Source organism: Agelaius phoeniceus, chromosome 1 (genome assembly GCF_051311805.1).
Source record: "Agelaius phoeniceus isolate bAgePho1 chromosome 1, bAgePho1.hap1, whole genome shotgun sequence".
NCBI lineage: Eukaryota > Metazoa > Chordata > Aves > Passeriformes > Icteridae > Agelaius > Agelaius phoeniceus.
This window is the reverse complement of record NC_135265.1, coordinates 23,685,195-23,711,095: the sequence shown is the minus strand read 5'-3', so window position 1 is coordinate 23,711,095 and position 25,901 is coordinate 23,685,195. Positions and strand designations below refer to the sequence as shown.

The following is a 25,901-nucleotide window of genomic DNA, read 5'->3' as shown; positions in this document are numbered from 1 at the left end:
GGGGATGTTACTGCCGAAGAAAAAAGGTGTTTGGGATATGCCAGCAGGGACCTACTTAGAGATGAAGTTTGAAAGGTTTTTAGACACCTCTGGACCACAACGAGTTTTAGTTGTATGGCAGGAAATTGTAAGACCCTTATCAAAGCCTTAAAAAAACAAATCAATCAATCAATCAAGCACACAAAAAAGCCTAAACCGAACCATCACAAAGCTAAAGCTCTTTTTTGTAATCTCACAACTGTTTCCAATGTGGCTTTGCTTGTGATTTTATTTCTTAGGAAATGAATGAATGCAATGTTAGGCAGTTGGGGGTATTAGTTCACTGTTAGGTTGACTTCCATAAAACAAAAAAAAAAAAGCTTAAAAATAGTAGAAGTCTGCTTAACATCTATTTCCACAGAACACTTAGTTGCATACACCTTGCAGCATGGTATTGAACTTCTATATATAAATTTATATTTATATGTAGATTTATGATTCCACCACCTAATTAAATACTGGTAACTCAGTACTTAGCAATTTATATTGACAAATAAGAATCCTTTCCATGTTACCTACAATTAATTTACAATTCCGAGAAATAAAAGCAAAATTGTGCCAACATAACTTAAGACAATAGTTAGAATCACATGATATGCATTCTCATTATCACATCCAGATACATTTCTTAAAACAAAATATTTGATATTTTGGTATTTCACAAGTTTGATATTTCAAAAGTTTGGTCAATGATGACTGATGAAGCTTCATTATTCTTTATACTGTTTGAATGAGTACTCCAGAGAACTGAAAAACTAATCACAGAATAAAAACTTATGTCCAAAATAAGTTAAAAGCTGCATCAAAATATGAAGTGCTCTGGTAGTCTTCTTACGGTTTTGTTGTTGCTGTTGACTTAATTAAACACAAGGGAAGAGGTTTTTTTGTTTTCATTCAAAACCCATCCTCATACACACTGCCTGTGCTTGTAATTCTGGTCATTCATGTAACCCCTTTCAACCACTGGCCACACCCTTTCCCCCATTGACACACACACCTATACTTCAAAGCATCCAACTGGAAAAAATATGATGCAAATTTTCAAGTGTAAGCTCCTACCAATTTTCTTAGTTAAAGTATTTTTTATACTGTTTAATGTCACATACCTGTTCTGATTTTAAGGCATCCACTTGCTGCTGAAGGTTATTTTCACTCTGTGTAATGGCTGGTAATGATGTTTCCTCTGTCAGCCTGTCTGGCATCCCACGCAAATGTTCCACAACAGACTGCTGTTCTGGTTTCAGCATTTGCTGGACCTCCTTCCTTTTTGTTACCTCATGGCTGCAGTCTTTACCAGAACTTAGATTACCTCTTGAATGTATTCCTTTATCAGCTTTACTCCTTGAACCAGGGGGTTTATTCCTACTTTCAGATGCTGGAGTAGCAGTCTTTAGAGATTTTCCTTTGGAGCATTTTTTCTTAGAGTCATTACTACTACTATTTCTTCTCTGAACATGACTAACTGTGACTTCTAGTTCTTTACATTTTACTAGAATTTGCTCTTTCTCATCTTTTAAGGATTTGACTTTTTCATTTAAATGACAGATTTCACTATCCTTTGACTTTAACTGTTCAGAGAGATCAGCAAGTCTCAGAGATAATTCCACTTTCTCACGCTGAGTAACCTGGAGCTTTTCCATAAGTTCTGTTGCATCTTTCTCAACAACTTCTCCAGCCTCAAATATGTCTTCCCTGGACACCTTTATTTCTTTACTCCCTTCAAAACCAGAGGGTTTAGTTTTAAATAAAACTGGTCTATTGCTTTGTAAGTGGCATACCTTTTCATTCAAAGCTTTAAGTTTGCTTTTATATTCAGCCTCCTGCTTTTTCTTGCTCTCTTCTAACTCAGTTTTTGCCTTCAGAAGACTTGCACATTCTTTCTGCAGTTCCTTATAGCTAGCTTCAAGTTTTTTCTCAGTCAATGAAAAGGCACTCTTCTGCCTTTCAGTATCCTCTTGGAGGATACCGTTTTGGTTTTTAAGTTGCTCATTTTCAGTAATCAGCTTTTCTATTCTTTTTTGCAAGTCCGAAATTTCTGTCTTAGAGGTAACACTACTGTTACAAAGTAAGTTTTCTTCAGAGCATAGCAACATATTTTTTAATTTCTCTTCCAGAGCTTCATTTTCCCCCTTAAGGACATTATTTTGTGTTTCTAGTTCTGAACATTTTTTTTGAAGGGTATCTTCTCTCTCCCTCATTTGTTCCTGCATCAACTCAGTTTTAAGCTGCAGCTCTTGTATTTCTTGCTCAAGGGTACCCTTCTCTTTTTCCTCTTGCCTAAGCACTTCAATCTCCTTCTCTAGTTCATGGATCTGAAGTGTCATTTCTTCAGATTTAGAATTTACAATAGACTGCTGTATATCTTTCAGGTTTGTAATCTCCAAAATCAACTGATTTTGCTTTGTGATTAAGTTGTCCTTTTCATATTGCATGGCTTCTATCTTTTGACTCATTTCATTTTGCATTTCATCTAATTGCTGCTTATGGTGTATATTCAAGTTGTGTTTAAGGCTTTCCATGTTCACCATGTGCTCCTTTTCTAAGTCTTCTTTAAGCCTGGAAAGTTCCTCTTCATGACTAAACAGAAGATTTGTCCTCAGTCTCTCTAATTCTGCTTCTTGAGATTCTGCCATCCTGTCCAAAACTGCATCCTTCTCCCTTTCCAGCATTTCAAGTTTTATTTTGTAATTTGTGATTTCTGCCTCATGTTTTACTTCCAAGTCTTTCCTAAATTCAGAGGCAGAAGCCAGCTGAGTTTTTAAATCTTCAATCACAAACCGGAATTTTTCAGCTTCATTTAATCTACATTCCATATCCACTACAGTTTGCTTGGCTCTTTGAACCTGCTCTCTTGAAAAATTCAGTTCTTGTAGAAGATCTTCAATTCTAGTTTGTTGAAGAGATTTCTCTGTTGCAATAACTTCCATCTGTTGTGACAATTCTTGCTTTATCTTTTCCCTTTCCTTATCAGCATCCTGCAATTTTGCATTCAATTCATTAATTTTAATATTCATTAAATGCATTTGATCTTTATTAATATTCTCATTAAAACACAGACTTGAAGTTTGCTCCAATTCTACTTTTTGTTGCAAAAGACGCTGCTCTATTTCTGCTGCATGCTGTTTAATTAATTCTTGCTTCATCTGTACAATCTGCTGGCCGTGCATTTCATCTAGTTCAGCCTGAAGTTGTGCCAGTCTCCTTTGTGTTTCTAATTCAATTCTTTGCACAATGTCAGCTTCAGACTGGCTGTCTTTATAACATCGTTTCTGCAGATCTTCCACAGTTCCCATTAATTGTTTTATTTCATCAGAACACTGTCTTTCTTTCTGTTTGTAGGTGTTAAGTTCAACTTTCATATTACTTATCTGCTGGTTCCTTAGGGAAACCTCTTCTTTCAATTCTTCAAGTAATTTGCTGACATCTGATAATTTTTCCTTTAGCTGAAATGAATTTTTTTCCTCTTCTCCAAGTTTTGCTTCCAGCTCTTCAACTAATGCTTCTTTTTCTTTTAATTTACTCAGATCTTCCCCCTCTTTTCTCTGTTTTTCCTTAAAAAAGAAGACAAAAACCATGTACTTATTTTTAGCTAACTATCTGAACATGTAAGAACATTTACAGATTAGCTATTTAGTCTTTCTTAGAAGGCTAGAGAGGCTATGTTAGTTATAAAACATAAATATAAATAATCTGTTGACCTCATTTGGAGGTATCCTGTATCCTTGGAATACTGAGAATCCCTACCCTACCCATGTCATCATGTCCCTCCCCTGTTCTTTCCAACCCCCATTGTCTCTATCACTTTTAGTAATATTTGATTTTTTAGGTGGTTTCAAAATGTTTTCCATGAAGGATAATAAAAAAGTACACAAAGGAAAAAATTCATTCTTTGCTTAATGCGGAGAAGAATGTTCAAGCAGCTAAAGTAATTTTTTTCTTAAATAATGTTATTTATTGAAGGTGTTTTAACACATGAAATATAGCTTCATAATTTGCTCTAAATATTTCAACAACTTTAATCAAAATAATACATAATACTGACATAAAATTTTCACTTTAAAATTATATACATATTATGTGTTAGTTAACAGAAACAGTGTCAAAAATTTAAAATTGTTGTATGCATTCTATGCAGCAAACTCATTACCTGTGCTTTGGCTTTTTTATTTCAAAGGAATTACAAAATCCTAAAAAGTGTTTAGGAAAAGAGATCTTAAGAGTAAGGAACATACCACTTCATATGTCACTATTTTCTCTTGAAGATGTGTAATCTGCTCTTCAAATTCTTCATTCTTCTTTTGGTAATTCTTAAGCAGACTTTCTTGTTCTTCTAGCTGTTGCTGATGTGAAAGTATCTGTTGCTTGGCTTGCAGTAAATCAGCAGCTGTGCAACTATGGCTGCTGTTCCTTAGGGCTTCACTTGCCTGCAACTTGAATTTTAAAGACATAAAACCTAAAATACATCAGGTTTTTCAGAAAATGCTTGTGCTACATACAGAAATAGTAGATCTTTACTTTCTTCTTCAACATCATAAGTCAAAGATTTCTAAGTTCTTTTAGAGGAAGTCAAACATCCTTATTCATTTGGGATGGCCAGCCAATAATTATTTAATATTAATTAAATATTCATGGTGGATAATAATAACATAGGACAGCAGTGTCTCAGATACATCATTGTGTTGTAAAACTAACTACTTGCAGTTATGGAGCCCATGATCAGATTTTTAATAATAAAATCCCAGGCTTCAGAATATAATCCACTTGAAGCTCAAAATAAGCAAAATAATGTGCTTAAACAGCATGAAATACTACAATATTCAACTGCAACACTGTAAAGTGTAGTCTGTGTGCATGTGGCACCTCAATCACCATGCTTCTTAGAAGAAATGTCTTTCTGAAGCTTCACTTTGTAATTTAAACTATCTTTTAATAACATCACAAAGGAAGCTTTTATTCAAAAATATAAGGACTGGAGTGTGAAGCTGTGGCCCATGGAAGCTGATGGCTGAGTATTTTGATTTCAAAGGGAACATTTCTGCCCAAAGCTCTGAGAGCTAACTACCCAAGTATTTTTCCCCAGGATAACTGCCACAATTAAGTATTTATCAGAAGCTGTTACCACATAATGGGAAAGAAAACAGACTAATATTTATAATTTTACAGATAATTATTCTATACTGTGACAACAACTGTAAACATTTTACTGGACCAGGAAAATGACTGCTGATCTATGCTAAGAGGCTGATCCTTGAAAAATGCACAAAAAATCTTCTGCAGGAAGTAGCTATTTATGGAACCTCCAAAGTGACAACTATTGTCAAACCCAAATAAATGTTGGCAGCTGTATAACTTACATGCTGAAACTGAATTTGCAGTTTTTGACTTTGCTCAGTAAGCTCCAAGAACTCCCTCATGGTTTCATCCTTCTCTTTCCGTGCCTGCTGCAGGTTAGTAGTGAGCTGAGTGATAATGTCATCTCTTTTTTTGATAGCAGCTTCAAATTCTTGCAGCTGTAAAAGATAAAATTTAAACTATTAATGCACATGAAAACTACAGTCAAAAATACTAGCAAATTTTAGTTAGGTAGGAATAAGTCATCCCTAACCTCTCTGTTTAAAAGGTGTCTCACTAGTATAGTTTTTATATTTTAACAAGCTTTATTTGTAAAAATTTCAGAAGGCGGGTTTTTTCACCCTCATTGAACAATACATGATTTTTCCATAAAATATAGTTAACAAATAACAAAATCTGAACTTCTAAGAAGGTTAATTAGTTAAATATATAACTTGCTTTTAAAATAAAAAGTGTGGCCACATAAACAAACCATCATAAAGGAAGTCAGAATATCTACTAATGGTGTTTGTACAACTACTCCTGTTCACACACTTTTCCCACAATAAATGCAAGTTACATCATCTCTCACTTGAAGTGCAACAAACAGCATTCATTTTACTAAAGAAGGGTATCCTACACTGTGAACCCAGGGAAATCATTCATAACTACACAAGAAAATCAGTTCAAGCTGCAAATTGGATGCAGACTATTTAACAGATTAATCTTTTGTAATTTGTAATGATGAAAAAAACGTAAGAGCACAAAAAAATTCTTTGCCAACTGTTTTAATCTTTTGTAGGATTACATTCAAGCAGTCAGAAATTCTACAATATGGATTTGCAGTATTTTTGTGTGCATTTACATAATCAAGTATCAGTATAAAGTTTCTTTCTCAATCTGAACTCACTTAAGGCTAATGGAAGCCTCCTCTCTACACGTTGCAAATTTCTTAAACCATTAGTAATATTCTGTAGGTGCTTTGTTTACAATATTCCCCCAAAAAACCTTCTCCAAGTTATATGCTGAATCTTGGTTTTTAACATGGTAATGATTCCAGATAAAATTCTTTTTAGAACACTGGAATTAACTCCAAAAAAACTGCACAGGCCTAATGAAAATACTAAATGTTTGTTATAGTAGAGAAAATCAGAAGAGATCAGGAACTTAAGAGTGCTACACCTTTGCTTTAGCATCTGTTCAATGAAATTGAAAATGTAAATATGTTAGTTCCAAAGCACAACATGTTATATAATTTTCAACTTTTTAAATTCAATCTCTGTTCTTGACAAAGGCAGAACTAAAGCACACAATTATCTTCTCCACTCCCTTTTACAATTCTTTTGTTTCTTCTGAAAAATAAACCATATGCATTTCTCAACTGAGATATTACTCACTGCACCACTATAAACAAAAATACACTTCAACAATTAAAATATTATTGTACCACAGCCCCAAACCCGAAAACACTCAATTTTGTTTAAGTACATTTTTATTTTATTTTTAAAATTGTAATTATAGCCATTTTAAAAATGCAGTTTTAAAAAACATTTTCACTTTCTACTCTTTCAGGAAAGATTAACAAGTAGTTACAATCATTAGAAATACTTATTTTCTTTATTATGCTATGATTATGACTATTATGTTTAGCACAACAGATACAAGACACAGTAATTAAAATTCAACACCAGACAAAGAAATAATAAACCACCTCTTCTGGGGCAACCACTTAACTGGTGCTATGGTGGATAAAATGACATCTATTATCACAGATTAATAATAATAATAATAATAATAATAATAATAATAATAATAATAATAATAATAATAATAATAATAATAATAATACAGCAAAAATAACTGAACATTAGATTTTTTAAAATTTTATAGTACTTTGCAAAAAAATAGCAAAATACAATGACATGACCTGAATCCAAATTCAGGATTTCTCCAAATAGGAGACAGACAAGTAAGACATAAAGCACAACAAAGCACTGACTTGAGTGCACTGCACCACTGGCTTAAACTGGAAGAATATTCTTTACTTTAGAACTTAAGTTTATATTCCAATGGTATTTTTAAAGTAAGAAATGCTTTCCTGTAAACTCGAATTATTAGGTGTTTTAGATTAAAACATTCTGACACTGTTGTTTTTGCATTTCACACTGTGAAGTCTGACATACAAATACATTTTGGTTCAGCTATATTATTCCTTAGGGAGTAAAACCTGAGGTTATTTTGGTCTTGGAGAAGCAGGAAGACATTAAAGTCTTTGCATAAGTAGAGAAGAATTAGGGCTTTTCTTGAAGAAAACTGTCTTTCCATTCCTAATTTGAAGAATCTTACTGTAAACACAATTCGAATTTTAGTCACAAAATACAGAGAAAAAGGACACACAATGGAAATGCCATTCAAAGCAACAGAACACATGGCATATGACTGAAAGAAATTACATGTAATTAATTCTATATCACACACTGAGTGCATTCTGAACAGCTACCATTAGTGTGAACTCTTTCCAGCGAGGCTCTGCATTTTTGCATGTAACCAAATAGCAAGTAGAAAGCAACATAAGGTAATTATACCTGTTGCAATCCTTCTGTACCATAGGCTGCCCTCATTTCTTCTATCTCTCTGCTTAGTTCTTCAATCTCTTGTTGTTTCCCAGCCAATTGATTCTCCATCACCTCTAGCTGTGTGTGTGAGTGCTGCATTCCATGCTCTGAATGAATGTCTCCAACTCCAAATTCTTCTTCCTAAATCAATCCAAGTTCCTTTACATGCCAATTTTTATGTTTTATCACAGTAAATAAAGTCAAGCATCAAATTCTGTACCACCTTAGAACATTAACATACAATAGAGCATCAAAGATCTTATTGCCATGGTAACCTCCTTTGTTAGTATAATTCACACCTCAAAAGCACTGACACAAAACGTTTCTGTGAGTTGTGCTCTGTAACTTTAGCCTTAATAGATGGACTAAACTGGTTTGCATTTCAAGTTTAAGGATACACTATATTAATACAGCAAACAATGCAGATATAGAGCACAGCATGCAAAGTATTAGTCAGCAACACAGTTTTTGTTCAAAATTGAGGTGTTTAGTATTCTCCATTAGTATTCCGATTCAATTTGCAATACTGTACCCTGATTAAGTCTGCAGGTATAGCTGTTCTTGTCACAAAACTGCAACCATTTACCTGTATAAAGACAATTTCTAAATACATTATTTGAAATAATGCTTGATTTTTATTTCCCCTTACTTGAGTCTTACGTGGCAATTTCTGCAGACCCATGGGAATTGTTATGCTACAAAAATTTATTTCATTTGAAATACAAAATAGCTTTCCATATAGCAAATTGCATCAAAGTAAGCATAGATAACAGGTAAAACACCCACAGTTTCAAAAATAAATACTACTGTCTAAAAACAAAAACGTTATTACCAATCAACATCTAGAGAAAACAAAGGAATTCAGATTTAAAGGTCAATGCAAAGCTTTATCTTTTAAATGATTAAAATACAGCACTATTGCATTTTAAATTACATGTTTAATATTTTTACATATTATTAAACATAGTTATGCTTTCTGAAAGATTTCTATACACCACAAGATTAGTCTTTCTGAAAGTCACCTATCTCTTGATAGGGGATGAAAGGCAGTATCATAGATTTTCATTCTCAATTTGAAGGAATTTCATGAAATTGAAAAAAAAAGAAATTATACATTTGACATAAGACATTTGAAAATAAATCCTCTTTCACTCACCTAACACTGCAAGGCCTTTCAGCTTCTATGAGAACTTTGGTTCTACTGACTGTACAAACCAAAACCAGCAAACCTCCAAAAGGCAAGCACAAGCCAAAGTAGCAGTTATAGGTAAAAAAAAATGCAAATGAAAAGAGCATGCTGGGTACACACGAGTAGCGGTCAAACAGACAGGCAGGCTCTTAAAGCAGCAGACCAATGTTCAAAAATGAGAAAGCAAGAAAAGCTGCATTTCTCCTCAGAGCTCATTATTGCATCAGAGTCTGAAACAAAAATAATGGTACTAGAAATGGAACGGCAGCGTAGTATTTCAGATCCAAATACTATGTTTAAATCAAAAAAGAAGCTGTACTGCTCAGATGTCTGCATAGCCTGGATCAGGACTTACTTACAAATAACTACCACGCCTGAGCAAATCAATAAGTGCACTGTTATAAATGGGATCAATACAGTCATTGAATTTGTATTAGGCAAATGGACAAATCTGCATTAGAGAATTTGCAGTGCTGATATAGCGCCCTTTCAATTTCTGATTTTCCCAGTAAAAAAAAGACACCACAGAGATTACTACTTTAGTTTAGAAGGAATAAAGAAAATTGCATCAAACAGCAGTCCAGACAACTCATAGAGGCACTGTGTATCATTTGTATATTGCCAGATGTTTGCTCTACTTTCAGACACACAAATGTCTTCGCAGCGCCTGGCACCAACATCTTTCTTTATTCAGACTTTGGCACATGTCCCAGATTAACAACACTAGTAGTTTAATATAAACTACTATGAAATCCTTCCTTTCCCCTTTGCAACTCCCATTTTACTTAGGCTTAATTGATAAAGATGCAGTGTACAATCACTGTAATCTACCACAGTGGATACACTTCTCTTCCTATGAATCATGGCTATGTGAGACTATCAAAGACACTTTATAACAACAGCTAACAGGAAAGGCACAAAAGTCTTATTTCATTAGCTGTTCCAGACTGCTCAGCAGCTGAAAATTCTACAAAAGACCTTTAACTTTGAGAAGAGATTTTGCTACACACATTCAAATCAACTGTGTGGAACGTCAGAAATCCTGCTCCATTTCATGGGAGTGTAACTCTTCAACATCACACAAGTGATCCACACAGTAACATGGTAGTCCATGCTCTTCTCATCTGATACCTTCTTTCAAATGTCTCCCGGCAAAGCGTAAGTGGAAACATGACAAGGCAACAAATTGCACTGCAATCTGTGAAAAATACCCCAGCCCCACAACCACAGCAGGGTGCTGTGTTGAGGGAAACCTTGGGAGTAGCCTGGCAACCTCTAGTATGACAAATTCTGCTGTGTAAGAGCAGATAAACAGTTGGTAATGAGTTACTAGCTTCAAAATATCTTAAATAAAAAATAATTTTCCACTCATCTGAAATAGACGAATTCAGTAGTTCAAATGCCAACTTGAGTGTCAGTAGATGGCTAAACAAGGCCTGCAGAACTCTTGTGTTTTGACTTATGGTCCCAGTGATTTACCCATTTAAAGATCTTCTGCAAGTCTATAAATGCTCTTCATGTAGATTCTTATAATTTCTTCTTTAAAAGCTTTGCAGTTCACCTTTAAAACTGAAACATTCTTATACCTTAATTGCTTATGATGTGCTTAGTTACATACCCCAGGAAACAATTAAACATTGAAAGAATCAAACCACGTACCATTTTAACATAATGGAACCAAGAAGTAACAAGAGCTACTGGATAAAATTGCATGAGCAAATAATCACAAAATAAGAATAGATTAAATTTTACAATACATTACTCAGCAGTCACAGTTTTGGTGAACAAACAATATGAAACAAGTGGAGGTTATGGAAGTTTCAAAGGACATTATATCCGATTGTTCTTCCTTCCTTGCATTTTCAAAATAATTCACAGAGATGTTATTTAGTATTATAAAGTAAAATATAATCTGTAGTCTAATGGCTAAAAATAAAGGTTTCATTTCTACTGCATCAGTTAATACATATGGTTAAGGCAAACAAAAATAATCTTTCTGAGAAACACAAGGAAAACCAACCTCCACCGCTGGATTAAGGTAGTGATTCATGACAAATGCCACCAGAGGTCAGGATTACATTTATGAAATCACTGTATGCTATCTAATGTTCCTTAGACCTTGGAAGACTTGAAATTGTATCAAAAATAGCAGTAATAATATATAATGTGTAACTACTTACAACATTAATACCATTGCTACAGAGATTTCCCTCTATAAATAATAAACTCATGCTAAACATAAATCAATATATACTGTTCTGCTTAAAAGATTTATTTGATTTGGTAGTAGAAACATACAGAAGTATCTGGAACATATTAACAATTTTACTTCATGTTTTCTTTCCCCCTTCACCCATTATTGTACATTTTGGACTCCTGATTCCTTCCTAAAAATTAATATTTAGACCTTGATCACTGCTTGTCAATGTTCTTAGCCTCTCTTGAATTTTCTAGTTATGTCACAACTGACTATATGAAACTTAGCTAAAATTAGCAATTGGGTTACCTTGGGAAAATGAATTTCAGCATATTTTGGAGGTTTTGGTGGGGAGGGTTTATACTCCATAAACAAAGGTCATTTTTAGATTGTAGCGAAATTAGTTACAATCCTGTAACTAAGGTTAGTAACTTCTAAAGGAGAACCACTGATGTCTTTTTAAAATATCATGTCTTAATACATTTTTCTATACAGTAGCAGAATAGCAACTGATTTCTTTATGCAGTAGTTAAGGTTGAGGTATAGAATTTCATTAAAATTTATAAAAACAAACAACTTTCTACACTTTGTATTAGCCATCTTTTCAGAGATATACTTTGCATTTTGAAAAGAGAACCATGAAGAGAAAAAAATCAGATGGAACAGCTTTTCAGTTATACCATAAAACTGAGGCATATAGAAAATGTATGGGGGCAACTTTACCTTACACAGTTATAAAATCCCTCAAAATTTCAACTGTTAGGAAAAGCCTAACTTCCCTTAATTCTGAGTTTAGACCATAACCTTAAATAGCTAACCACCATTATCATTTAAGACTATGCAGGTAGGTGTCATTGCTGCTCACATGGAGGAATTTGTCCCAAAAGACAAGCTGGACATAGGAAGGATTTACCAGTCTTCAGTCAGCTACCACCTTGATAGTGTAGGTATTAGAAAGGTGGCTGAGCAAAATTGAAGAAAACACTGTATTTAAAATAAATTTCCTTTAATACAAGAATTCTTATATAAACATACCTTCAGTTTTGCTTAGGTAACTGTATTGCCTTTTAATTTTGTGTCTGGTAAGTCTCCTAAAGAGGGAAATACCTTATCACTTAGTTTTATCAATTCCTTAGGATAAGGGGCTAAAGAATTAACACCATCTGATTTAATTTATCAACAACAACCAGAAAACAAACTATTTACAACCTATTTGAATTCGAAGCATGACAATCTCAATTCAGCTTAATTTCTGGCAAAACCACTAAAAATAATACAGATGTTCTAATCTATAAGGAAAAGAAGGGTCAACAGGCCAATGTCTCCTCAAATATGGGTTTTCTTAGCATTATGAAAAGGAAATAATGTATTTGAAAAAAACCATAAGCTCAATAATTTATATATCTGCATAATTATGCTGCTACAGAAAAAATTTAATTTATTCTCATCTTCAACTGAAAAGGCTTCAGATCATTTTATTTACAGTGTGTCCATGAATGGAAGCAGAGCTTTTAATTATAAAAATAACATTACAGCTGATGTGAAACGTATTGAAAAATCAGCTCCTAAAATATTTGCATTCCTAAATGCGATGTCTCCCCATTTCAGATACCAACTAATTGTAATGAACTGGAATTAAAAAGAGTTTATTAGAAAAGATGGAAAATCTGACAGCTTGAGCGTGCTCTTTATGAGAGCCAGTATCATGCTACTATTCATAAGTTTTGTGTTGCCTATTTATGTCTCAGAAAATAACTCCCAGCAAGGTAAAAAGTCTTTTTGCAGGAGTAAGAACTGCCTAGTAATGCATCTGCCACTACATTTTTTAGGAAATTGGTAATTTTTGTAAGGAATATTCAGATATCTTTGTTCTTCCTATTCCTATTCTTCCTATTCAGCAATTCTACTCTTCTATGTCTTCAGTATCTGAAAATTTGCTCCCTAATATCCTCTGCGGGTTATCTATGGAAATCTTTGAAGAATGAAGTGTTTAGATGTGAAACTTCATGTTAAAATGAGACCTTTAAATTCAACTGAAACTGAAGCCCCAAACACTAAAATCAGAACACATCCACAATTACCATGAGGCATTATACCACATGTTTTCTGTATCTTGTTGCCCTGTGCAATGACATGTTTTCTTCAGCTTTTGCAATCAGTCTCCAGCACTGCTTCCTACCACCTTAGAAGTGATCAGAATTTCATCTATACTTCATTATATATGTAATATGTCTCACTTGTCAAAATACATGACTCTCAATGACATTGTCAACTGCTTTCAAAGGTTCATTCTTCACATACAGCAAATTCCATTTAAAAGTATCATATACCATGGTGATGCATATTCTAAAAAGCTGCACTACGGTCATGGCAGTTCTTCAAAAGTATGTGCTACACTCTTGATGGCAAACAGCAATGAGATTAATTTGATTTACTTCATCCCCTCTTCCTTGTTGCCAAGCTTAAGATTCTTGGTGCATTTGCTCTAGACTGTTTAGCACAGAGAACTGCAAAATAATACCCAGACTGTCCCTACACAAAGTGATTGTTTGAGACATGAAAAATTAGATTTTCAAACTAAAACCAATTCCCACTGTATTCAGATGTTCCATGGCTGTTTCTTGCTGGCATGTTCTTGACCAGCATTTATGCATGAGGCAGTTTACTCCTTACAAACATAACTGTTTTATCTGACAGGACCCAAGCTCCACATACACAACTACCCTTCCATGTGACAGAGATGACTTGTAGATGTCAATGTGTGGGCTGACTCTGGCTAGCAGCTAAGCCCCTGTTCCAGCAGGGTGGAAGAGAGAAGAACTGAAGGGCAAAAGCAACTGAAATTCATGGGCTGAGATACAGTCAGCTGTATCTCTGTGAAAGAAAACAAACCAGCCAAACAACAAATGATGCACAGGCAATCACTCACCATCTCCCACCAGCAGACTGACACTCAGCCAGTCACTGAGGCTGCTTTGAAACTCATTAAAATGTAATTGACTTGTTAAATGGTCTCTCACAGAAAATTAGTAGAGATTATGCCCAGCCAATAGTCCCATGGCTATACAAAGCATTAATACGACCTTAAGGATGACACTGCTACAACAGTTTATGTATTTCCTGCATTATTTATTATAGTAGCCATCCCACTATGGAGTTGACATAATGCTTGCTTTAATGGTACATTGATCATACCAGTAATAACATGCAACAGATTTGTCCATAATATCACATCCGCTCTTTCTATCCTTCTCCTTTTGAAAAACTATGCACAGCATAGCAGTAAACATGTAACAGAAAAGGTTGAAAGAAAAGCTGGGAAAGCATTACTTCAGTCTTACCTCAGAACTGTAATCTTCTACTGTGGTGGAAATTTCACTTTCCGGCTAAAATAAAATATTAAAATATTTACAATGATGGCACTCTAAAAATACTAAACAAGACATTTTCCATTTTACAGTATTTGAAAACACAAAGGTGTATGTGAATTTAATAAGAGTATATGTACAGCAAGAGTCACCTTCACTTACTTCCTTGAAATACCAGCTTTAACAAAGACATTTTGCTGTTGAACTATGATCAAAGAAACACTATAATTACCTGATAAAATCTTCACACAACTACAGGTACAAAATAATATTTTGAAAATTAAACTTACTTTCCTGGGATATATTTTTGTTTTTTTAAAAGGAACTCAGAAGTATAATGTAAATTAATTGTCTCTGCTATATCAATTTTACCTAATTAGAAACTTTGCTGGCTTAAGAACACAATCTTGTTTAGAACATAATTTTCATATATGCAAGACTTTTGATGCTAACTAGAATTCTAAAACAAACACTCATCCTTCAGCTTCCATGGAAACCAAGGGAAAATAAGACAAAGACACAAATCTTGTGATCTAATGTAGTAGAGGAATGAAGGGAACAAAGCTTTAACAAACTGTGCACAGATGTGCCATGGCAGATGCCTGAATGAAACACAGTGTATCCTGATGAACTACATAAACTGTATGAAGTTTGAGAATCAAAATGTTCATGGGAAAAGATGCAAATTATGTATATAAGGTGCATGATCATGGAATAAGTGCACTTGAAAGAAAACTCTAGGGTGACAAAAGTGTTTCTGCTATAAAATACAAAATTAGTATTTTAAAATATTTCATTTTCACACAAATATATTTTATTAATATTATTTATATTTATATCAATATTTGTGTATATATACATTCATTCAAAAAAATTACATCTTGTTTATAGTCTATGTCCTTGGTCTAGGACAAAATCCTCTGGAAGATATGAAATCAGAGAAAACCATGTTATTTTTTTCATAACAGAGATAACAAATATGGTTGTTATCTTCTTACAATTTTTCATGGTTTGTTTCAATTCAGGAGTCTTCACAAAGAATAATTAGAAGCATTCCTATAGAAGATCAGAAGAGTTACTATAAATGTGTATATATATAGCTAGATCTAAGAACTCTTCAAGAAATCTTTATATACAGCATGAAATATAGGCACTTCTCCAACATACAAAAAACAGGAACAAGTAGTCCCACTTCTTCAATAGTTTTTCCTTGTAAAAATTCCTTTTTAAATTATAAAAACAGTCTCTTGTTTATAATGGAGATGAAAAATAAATTTGTACATCCTCAGATAAACTATAGATAGATAAACCCAGTAGATAATTATAGAAAAAGGGAAATAATTTGTAGGTTGAAGCTTAGGCTGGAGTGAGAAAATATTAATTCTCATAGGAAGTTGATTATTGAAAATAATTCTCTTGTTTTGTTATGGCAATTTGGCCAGAAGTGATATTTTTAAAAAGTTAATATATTGCTGGTCCTTTCTGAATAGCAATCTATAATTTAAAAAAAAAGCCTAAAATATTTTTTTACAAAATCATCAAAACCACATAGTGCTCCATCAGTTTAGGTGTACAATATCTGTTAGCAGCATAAGTAACCTTTTCAAACTGTCAACTTCATTCCTGGATCTAGATAGTTATTTGCATGCTAAAACAAATTCATTTTGCCAAGGGATTCTATGATTTTTAGGACAGAAAGATGGCCAAATGAGCTCCAGTTAAATGCACCGTCTCCTGTGCTAAGGGGATCATGCAAACCCTGCTAAAAACCAGTTAAAGAGAATTAAATCCTATGAGCTCACACATTACACCCCAGACTGTAAGACTTCATGATATTCTTTTGCTATCAGAATCTATAACATTACAAATAGTCAACATTTTACAGGCATTCATCTTGACCTCCAAGCATCTATGTTACCTCCTAAGACCTGACCAAGTTTATTTCCAATACAGTTCCTTCCAGTATCAAGCTACCTGCTCTGTATGCTTCAAATCTTCTTTGGTGAACAAAAGTAATTAGGTTTTACATAGCTCATTTAAGCCCCAGGGGTCCAGTCTCAATGGAAATAATTTCAAAAAATTCTTACTACACACTCTTAGCAACACAAAATCTTTGACAGGATAATGCCAAGAAGGCTATTTATCAGGTCACTCAATGCTTCATGGAATTTGAAGCAGGTGTTTGTTACACCCTCACAGTTGTTTTGCACATATTCTATTAACTGTGTCCCACAGTATTTTCTTGCTGCAAACAGTTACTCTCTTCTGGCAAAATACTTTACACCTTATTTAGTATTTTCTTCACTGACAATGTAATTGATTGCTAAAATACATTGAAGAGACATCTCGAAGGCTTTACAGGCAACTATTTCCATCAATTCTGCAGATGGTACCTTTAATGATAACAGTATTCAGAAAATTTTTAAAAGTTCTGTCTATATACTTCAGAGGAAATACTGCAAGATGATACAAAAAAAAAAAAAAAGTATCAGCCTGTGGAATACAGCAGGCTCATTTTAGAGTATTGTTTCTGTATGCAGTTAAACACTGCTCAGAAGTCATGTTCTTGGACACTGGGCACCCAACTATATCCCAGGATTCACAAAAGAACTCATATACAAAATTTGCCACAACAACTGCAAAGTGATTTTCATATTTCTGTGGAAAACTCCCATAGGTGACAATAAAACGTTTTGCAAGAACCAACATACAGTTGGTTCTCAACTACTTGAATTGCAATGGATGAAGGCATAGACTGAATATTCATGGAACAGAATTCTATCTGAAGGAAACTAGTGAGTTTTTTATGACCTCAGTGAAAACTGTCACTAAAATGTAACTACAAAAGGCTGGATTAATTATAGACCAAGTTATTTTGACTCAGCCATTTTCAGATGGGTTTCTAGCAATTCATAGAGGATCACAAGTATGTCTAACTAAGGACTAGAAGTGAGGCAAAGAGAATGTAAACAGACTAGAAGTGAGGCAAAGAGAATGTAAACAGAATATCCCAGACATAAAACCCTCTCTTTAGTAATCCTGAACCTTATGGGCTTTTAATACTTGTAGAACATTCTGAATATGAAGGGCTATTCTTTTATATTGCCTTATCATGTCTTCCTTAGCTCCTAATATCAAAAAACATTCAACTCAAATTCTCTAGTAATTTATGATCCAAACCAATTTACTATGATCAAATTGAAACTGAGTGCATTTTAGTGGAGATAAACCTCTGCCAAAGCTGAATATAACCTGCAGCGAGGTACTGAACTCTGCAGTGTGTAAACCTCTGATGGTATCAGAAAACACCATCAACAGTGGTAACCTATGCATTCAATTAGGTTTCTATTCTCTGGTACTATGGCTTTATAAATGTTTAATCTAAAGTGAGATACCCTGTAATTGCAGAGACCATCCTCCAATACAGGTAATTTCTGTGCCAGTAAATCTATTATATATGAGTATTTACAGAGATAAAGGAAGGCGTAATACCAGAGGTTGTCTTATGAATCAAATAAAATTGACAAGTTATCCTGGCAATTTTCTGGCCAGATGGTGAATAGAAAGAATGACTGGCTTCAAACAGAACCATATGCTGCTGAGAATTTCCTACCTTCTCTTGCGGCACTGCCTTTACTACTGAACAGAATATTTCCAAACATTTGCTTTTCTTCATTCTTCAATTTCAAAACATATTTCAATGGATGCTGTATTATCTGAAGAGACTGGGCTAATTTTGCTACATTTTATTTATCCATATTTTTTTTCAATTCCTCCACCTTGCTGTACATCCCAGAATAACTCTTCTCTAGTCAAAGTCCTTAGTTGCTCTTTGCTTTCATGCTTCCATCAGAGGAATGTCTTACCACATTCACCACTTATGCCTTTTCTCACTGAGGCATCCTCACTGTTTCTCCATACTGCTTACATACTTTCTGATTTCTCTCACTTTTCTTCATCAGTTCTCAAGAATCCTACCCAGAGTCTTCTTCTTAATCACTTGCTGATCCTTGTCTGTCAAAATCTCAGACACTAACAACTGGAATACCTTAGAGAAATGAAACAAGAACATGGAGCTTTACCACTTTAAAACTGTTAACTTTACCACTTTACAACTGTTAACTGTTAACTGCTAACAGTTAAGCTATTCTAAAACTATTACCAAAAGGACCTTTAAAAACCAAAAGACGAGTTACTAATCCAACCTTAGTCAATTAGCAGGTATTCTTCATCACAGAACTTTGAACTTTTCTTTTCTAAGAAGCTTTGTATAATAGCTTTTACTACCCAGGTGACTCAAGGACAATTTTACTGTGACACAGGCTAATTTCTTTTGCTTTTTTGGCATTAAGACATTCTTGCAAAGCAGCGTACTCCAATCAATCATTTCCAGACTTCCCAGAAAAGGTGATCTCAGCAATTATCTACCTTAGAAGTAACTTTTGTTTTCTTCCATTTTTAGCTGCAGAAGTCACAAAAAGAAGCGATCCTAAACCCAAGATTTTAATTGATTCCAGTTCATTTTATTATGTGGTCTAGGTTATTTTTACTTCTATATGGAAAAGGACACTATGAATGTCAATACCTAAAGGACACTATGGATATCAGCATCTAAAGATATCGGGGTGCAACAGAATAAAGACAAAAATATTGTCTTTGTGAAAAAAAGACAAAAAGCATTCATGAAACAAGACACCCAGCTAGAACTTCTCTAAGAAATCTTGTAAATTGTTCCTCCAACAGTGGATGGAAACCTTAGAGATTACAAATGAGTTCAGATGGAATGTAAAATGTAATGGCTAAACAATGATAGTTCTTCCAGAGTTCTTCCAATTAGTTTCTGCAACTGAAGAGAACACAGGGGGATAGAGGAACCCACCCTTAGGAATACAAAAGAAAAAAAAAGGAATTGCATGACTGAAAAAAAAACCACTTTGTACTCTAAACACTTTTGTCCTTTCTGAAAAGAAACTCTTCTGCCTTCACAAGGGAAATAAGCTCTCAGAGGAGTATTTCTCACTTTCTGATATTGAGTAAGAGATGTATTTGGAGATGCTAATTCCCCTGGGGACTTAAAATCATACTAGAAGAACTGCAGGGAGAATAAACTTCTACCCACAAAACTACCACAGAGAAGCCCAGCCAAGATTTTTAGATAGACAGGCAGTATAGTCAGATGTTCTGAGTCTGTATTTTGTGGTACAGAAAGAACAATTCTAAATATCAGTTCCAGTAAAAGATGAAATAAATAAGTAGAATCAAAGTTTAGCTAGAAAATGATCCTGCATAATCCTTCCAGTAATCCTGTCTCACTCTTCTGACACAGCAACCTACAACAACTTAATGTTGGGTGAAAAAGCAAACAGCTCAAAGCTGTAATTCTCCATGGCAGAGATTAGCCTGAAACTGCCTATTACAGTGGCTGCCACTTCAACTCGGCAAGCTCCAATCCAATTACTGTAATACAGGCTCTGGGTCCAAATCATTGCACTTGTAAAACTAAAACCAGTAAATTATGAGATTCACTGAAACACTTTCAGAGTTTTTCCTCTTCTATTAATATTGCAAAGACTTTAGCCATCACCTTCCAACTACAAAATACCAATTATTTATTTAAGTAATATGAGTAAGGAAGCTACAGACCACATTTAAGAAAGAAAAATGCTCTCCTAATTGGGAGAAGGGTGTTTTTACTTTTCTGTGGAAATGAATACTGGTATAAAAGTCACTAAGTTACTCAACAGAGTCAAATTACAAATTCACATGATTCTAATGCTTACTTTTTTAAAGCTACATTTTAAAAAAGAAACAAACCACCTCCACCAGCAAACCAGAAACCCCAGTGCATCTCCATATTTATTTATTTAAACAAAAGACAAGTTGCTTTGGAAGTAAGACAGACCTCAGAAAAATCATACCCCATCTAAAGATGTATCATACATACAGTCTTTAGCAACTGAAATGCAGATATTTTTTCCAATTCTAAAATCATCTCTGTCTTGTACTGTGTGCATTTAGAGGCCAACACAGGCCACTAGGACCAACCTGATCTAATTAGACCCGCTCTGAGCACAGGATCGGACCAGACGACCTCAAAAGTCCCTTTTAACCCAAGTTATTCTGTGACTCTGTACTTTACCCTGTTCCTCCCACTGTACTAGAAATATTCATCCTAACAAAGGAAATACATTAGCAGAGTCCATCTGCAACTTCAAAATATATTTGATCAAGGAAATTACTTCATACAGTTGTCATATTTATGCAGACTGTAGCATTATTAAAACAACAATTTAAATGATTCTCTCTAAACACCTCTCTTCCCTAGCAGTCCTCTCTCATTAGCTGCAGATAATCTGATTCATTTAATAAAATACATCTTTCTCTTTTCCTAGAAGGCAAAGAAGTCATATCTTCATCTATGAAAACAGTTATTTTGTTATCAAATTTCTTACCACCTCCAAGAAAATCTGAGTTGAACAGACAGTTTTACTGAGTTACTACAGTTTTGAAGTCTTAACATGAGCTTTCTGAGAATTAAAAGCTACATTTTAAAGGCACATACCTACAAGGTACTAGGTTCAAAATGTCTAGTGTATTAATATATAGATATATCTATTACTTATATATATAATCCAGTGTATTATAGGCTTAAAACTGTAAAATAAATGGATCAATTACTTTACAAGTTTTCATTTGCATGTATCATTTAGTCCATCTGCCTCTCCACCATGGTAAGTTTGGGGGTTTTGTTAACAAAAATGCAAAAACATTTCAAAAAGTGTAATTTCTCAGTTAGTCCTCAGTTGCTGGAAATTCAATAATGGAGCCAAAATTGTTACAAATGGACTATCCCAGCACAGGACTGGCAAGTCAAAATGCAGAGCATTCATCTGTACCACATCTCTCAAAAATTACTATATTCATCTGCACAGAGCTGGGAATTTGCATTGAGATGCTTCCTCAGAATGCCACTCATGTCATTGCAGAAGCACTGGTTTCAAAAATGGAATAAGTTATTTTGTAAATTATATTAGCCTTTCTTGTCCCTTCTGTCTGCTGGATGTTGAATTCATTACATGAATTCATGTCCACTCAGAACTAAACTAGACTGCCAGTGTATATCACACAGCATCTTCCAAACTACCCAGAGCAAGTACTTTCAGCCAATGGCAATTAGAATTATATTTCTTCAAGTAGTAAAAGTAGAGTAACTGTTCACCAATCTCTTAAGCCACTCAAGTCTCAGTAGTGATTTCTAAATTCATTCCTTGTCCTCATTAACCAGAGCGACTCAAATTACATCATGAATACAAGAAAGATGTTTAGTTTCACATTTTGGTGTAGCCATAAGTGCAGAAATCAAAAATCCACTTCAATCCACAACTTCTAATAAAACAAAATTAATTTATGCACATTTAAGGAGTATAGCAATACAAACACACTTTCCATACCCCACAGGGAACTGACTACAATAAAAAAATTATGCCAGCAGGCAAGTAGAAAGTGTCTTCTCTGGACATACTAAGTCAGACAGAAGAAGAAAGGAAATAGTGTGCAAAATCTCATCCAATTCCTTTATTTCCACTCTCAAAATGAATGGATTATTTTATGCCCACTCACCCCCAAAAGTGAGACAAACTTACCTCAATGGTGTAAGCTGGGGTGTGTTTGATAATTTCTCCACTATGCAAAGTCCTGATAATAGCAAAGTCAGCAGTAGCAGCTCCTCCCCTTCGACTGCTGCATGTGGATATTTCATCACTTCGAGATCGATCACTTTCAATCCCATCTTGTATTGATTCTTCATCTTTGATGTTTGCTGTTTTCTTCTTCTTTTTCTGCTTCTTTGATCCATTTTGACCATCAGTTTGTGCCTTCCGCTGCCTAAATTGGGCAAGCTGTAGAGAAGACAAAATCCTGTTAAAGGTGAAAGTTTTCCTCTTTAACTAATGACATCCTCTACAAAGCCTTACCCACTATTCTACAGAAAGCTTCCAATTAATCACTAGTGAAAACAAGGTGGAAGTTAATATTGCATATGTGAGACAGACCCAGATTATTTTTCCATTTACATACTTTGCTTAAACAAAATCTTAAATGTAAACCAACACCCAGTTAATTAATTCCTTTTCAGTTTCATACCCCCAAGTTACTGTTCCATAGACTGATACCTAAAAATCAAGACATTCAAAGGTAAAGGTACAAATGTCATTATAAAGGACAAATGCAATGAAATAACCTGATCTCATTTTTCAATTTCATAGGAACTTTAAAATAATTTACAGAAATTCCTTTTAATTTTTATTTCAGAGACAGATAAAAGCAAACTTCTCTTCAAGCAAGTATCATATGAAGCTTTTAAAAAAGTTTGCTATAACACAAAAAGCTGATCAAGTTACTGAAAACACAAAGAAATATCAAAGTAGCAAAATACTTATTAAGAGAATACTCTAAGACCAGAAGGTGAGCAGATTACAAGACACACTACCTTGTAGCAAAACATGCTGATGAACAAAAAGTCACAGGTGAGCCAGGCACACAGTTTAAAAACCAATTAGTATGTAAGCTATTCAAATACAGTAAGACACTGCCTTTTGAAGAGCTTATCACTTTTAATCACTTTACAGTGGTTTACACAAGAAAATCCATTTAATTTTTTTTTTTCTTAACAAGAACAGAAGTTTTGTTCAAATAAGTAAAACAAGCACATTGGGGTTTACCAATTAAAATTCAAAATGTAAAAGATCTTATCAATAAAATCTGAAAAAAAGAATCATTACTTTCCAATTGAAGCATCCAACATTATGTACTACAATACATTTCATAAATGTAGCTCCAGCATACAAATAAAGACCCTAAAACTTTAAACTTTCAACATCAACTAATAAATACTCAAATACCATGAGTTTTTTTAATAAATACGCTGCAATTGTAAGAAAACAAATATAGAAAAGACAGCATATTTGCTTGTGATATTCACCAGTCGAGAAAGCCAGGCTTCCATCCAACTTCTGCAGGAACATCCAAACAGAACAGGACACACAGATCCCCTTTCCCAGTCACCGTTTGGTTACAGTGCAAGATGTCACCTGAAGAGCTTTCTAGTTCTCATCTGGCCCCAAGAGAGCTGAGAAGCCCCAGTCTAAATGCATCACTGAGAGATCAGCTCTGACTTGTGGCTGGTTTATGCTTTTGTCCTTTTATTTGTATTTCTTTGTGGGTTTCTTCAGCCTCCTCTCCTTTCTTAGGATGACAGCTTGGCATATGGCTCCTGCTCTGTTTAGAGGAGGAGGACCTGAACATGTGCTGAGCCAAATATGCTCACCTAAGTACTTAATACTTACCTCCTTCCTACTACTTTTCTAATTAGTTCAACTTTGTGATTTTTTTCTATTTTTAAAATATGTATCTTTTGTTATTTCACAAAAAATCCAGTAAATTCTAAACAAGAAAGAAAAGTCTCCTTCTACTTCAAAGTTTAAGAGAAAAAAACCCCCAAAACAGCCAGTCAACCATCCCTAAACCCAACTAAAGAGACATTTAGTTTCTCAAAATGATTTAGTTTCTCAAAAATGGGAAGGGTAAAGCTTTCAGTTGTTCCCTTAGGATATTACTACATTCTCCTAAAACTGTAAGTTTATCTCAATAAAATACTTTCAGTTTTTCCAAAAGAAAACCAGACAGAAAATTATGACAGAAAGCAAACAACCTGACTTCAAGTGTAACTACAGAGAGATTTTGCTTTTTTAATGTTTTATTTCTAAGTAATAAACGACATGTGGTGCCACTGGTCAAGAACTCTCTTCTCCAACTTGATTGAAATCTTCTGTAATGGAAAGTTAAGTTGGCTTTTTAAAAGCAGCTTTACAGTCTTTATTTGTCTACAAAATTAGATGTGTAGCTCAAGGACAAATGAATTACTCCTTGTCTCTCCTCGAGTATTTCGCATATTTTAACAGAAGCATCTGGGCATGCCAGATTTCCCTCCTTTCAAAGTTGTCGACTTTCACTTCTTCAGAATTAACAGATTAAAACCTACCATGGCAGTTATAAGCAGATCCTATTTTTTTTTCTGTTTAAACAGTGATGAAGATGAGCACATATGAAAGCTAAATACATGTGAAAATGAAAATGTCACATTCTTGTATTACACAAGTTCTTAACTGACAAATTCCATGAGGATCTAGGACTTTGGAAATAACCTCACTAGTAGTGACGGATGCATGCACAAATCATAGCACTTTTAACCCCACACATTCAGGTACACAAAGAACTGTCCAGCTACTAATGCAACATAACTTTAAATTCATCTTTCTAATCAAATTTTAAAAGCTAGAAATTAGAGAATCAGCACAGCAAAAAGCTACTGCTGACCAAACACATTCTGTGATGCTCATATCACAAGGGAGCCTCAGATACCAAATTCCTTCTCATGAACTACAGTTGAGGATCTATTATCATTCCAGTGACAAGTAGGGAAAAGTCCACCAGCAGTTATGGGAGCCAAGGAAAACAAATTCTTTAGAACTAAAATTTTCAATTAAAAATACTTCCAGATTTTGTATTTCTAGAAAAATAGATTTTGCTGGTGTGAACAAAATGTGAAACAAATACACACTGATACAATGTCTTATCCTGTCTTCAGACACACCAGCTTAATTATGCCACAACTAAGCCTGTGGAGAACTTAATGCTGCTTCCATCAGTTCTGAATCTGCAGTTTTGAAACAATTCAATGTCAAGTCTCTGCTGAGTTACAAAAATTGCAAGCACGAGCCAAGTACGTAAATGCAGGAGGTACTCATGGAGGAGGAAGGATGCAAGGAAACAGAAGCTGAAGGACATTTAGAACAGGCTCTCTGCATTGATACACCTCTGAGAATCAACAGAGAACGAGCATCTTACCCTGGGAAAGCATCGGGAACACAGTCAACCATGATCCACTTGACACGTTTTTAGCACATATGAAAGCCAATCCAGAGCATTTTTTAACACTATTCACCTATCTGTCAGGACATTGCCTTCAGCTTCTCCCATCATGCTGATAAGACCTTGCTTGGATCCTGCAAGTAGTACTGAATTCTGTTAAACATTTCATCTGTATTTTTCAGTAGTGAAGAACAATCGATTTCGCTCCTTGACTCTCAGCTTTAGTAGCTAAA

General features: G+C 34.4%; 1 protein-coding gene across 6 annotated transcripts in view; it reads right to left on the bottom strand.

Moving 5' to 3' along the window:
* The window catches only part of AKAP9 (A-kinase anchoring protein 9), a 105,739-nt gene that overhangs the window by 58,152 nt on the left and 21,686 nt on the right, over positions 1-25,901 (bottom strand). For 4 of the 6 annotated variants that reach the window (XM_077174763.1, XM_077174775.1, XM_054639788.2 and 1 more), the window contains exons 2-8: positions 22,383-22,637; positions 14,713-14,757; positions 8,518-8,571; positions 7,956-8,126; positions 5,394-5,549; positions 4,272-4,469; positions 1,146-3,590 (exon numbers count right to left, since the gene is read on the bottom strand). In XM_077174763.1, coding sequence (XP_077030878.1) covers positions 1,146-3,590; positions 4,272-4,469; positions 5,394-5,549; positions 7,956-8,126; positions 8,518-8,571; positions 14,713-14,757; positions 22,383-22,637 — 3,324 coding nt within the window. The remainder of the gene's footprint in view (positions 1-1,145; positions 3,591-4,271; positions 4,470-5,393; positions 5,550-7,955; positions 8,127-8,517; positions 8,572-14,712; positions 14,758-22,382; positions 22,638-25,901) is intronic. The other 2 variants (XM_077174777.1, XM_077174781.1) reach the window with 2 other exon arrangements.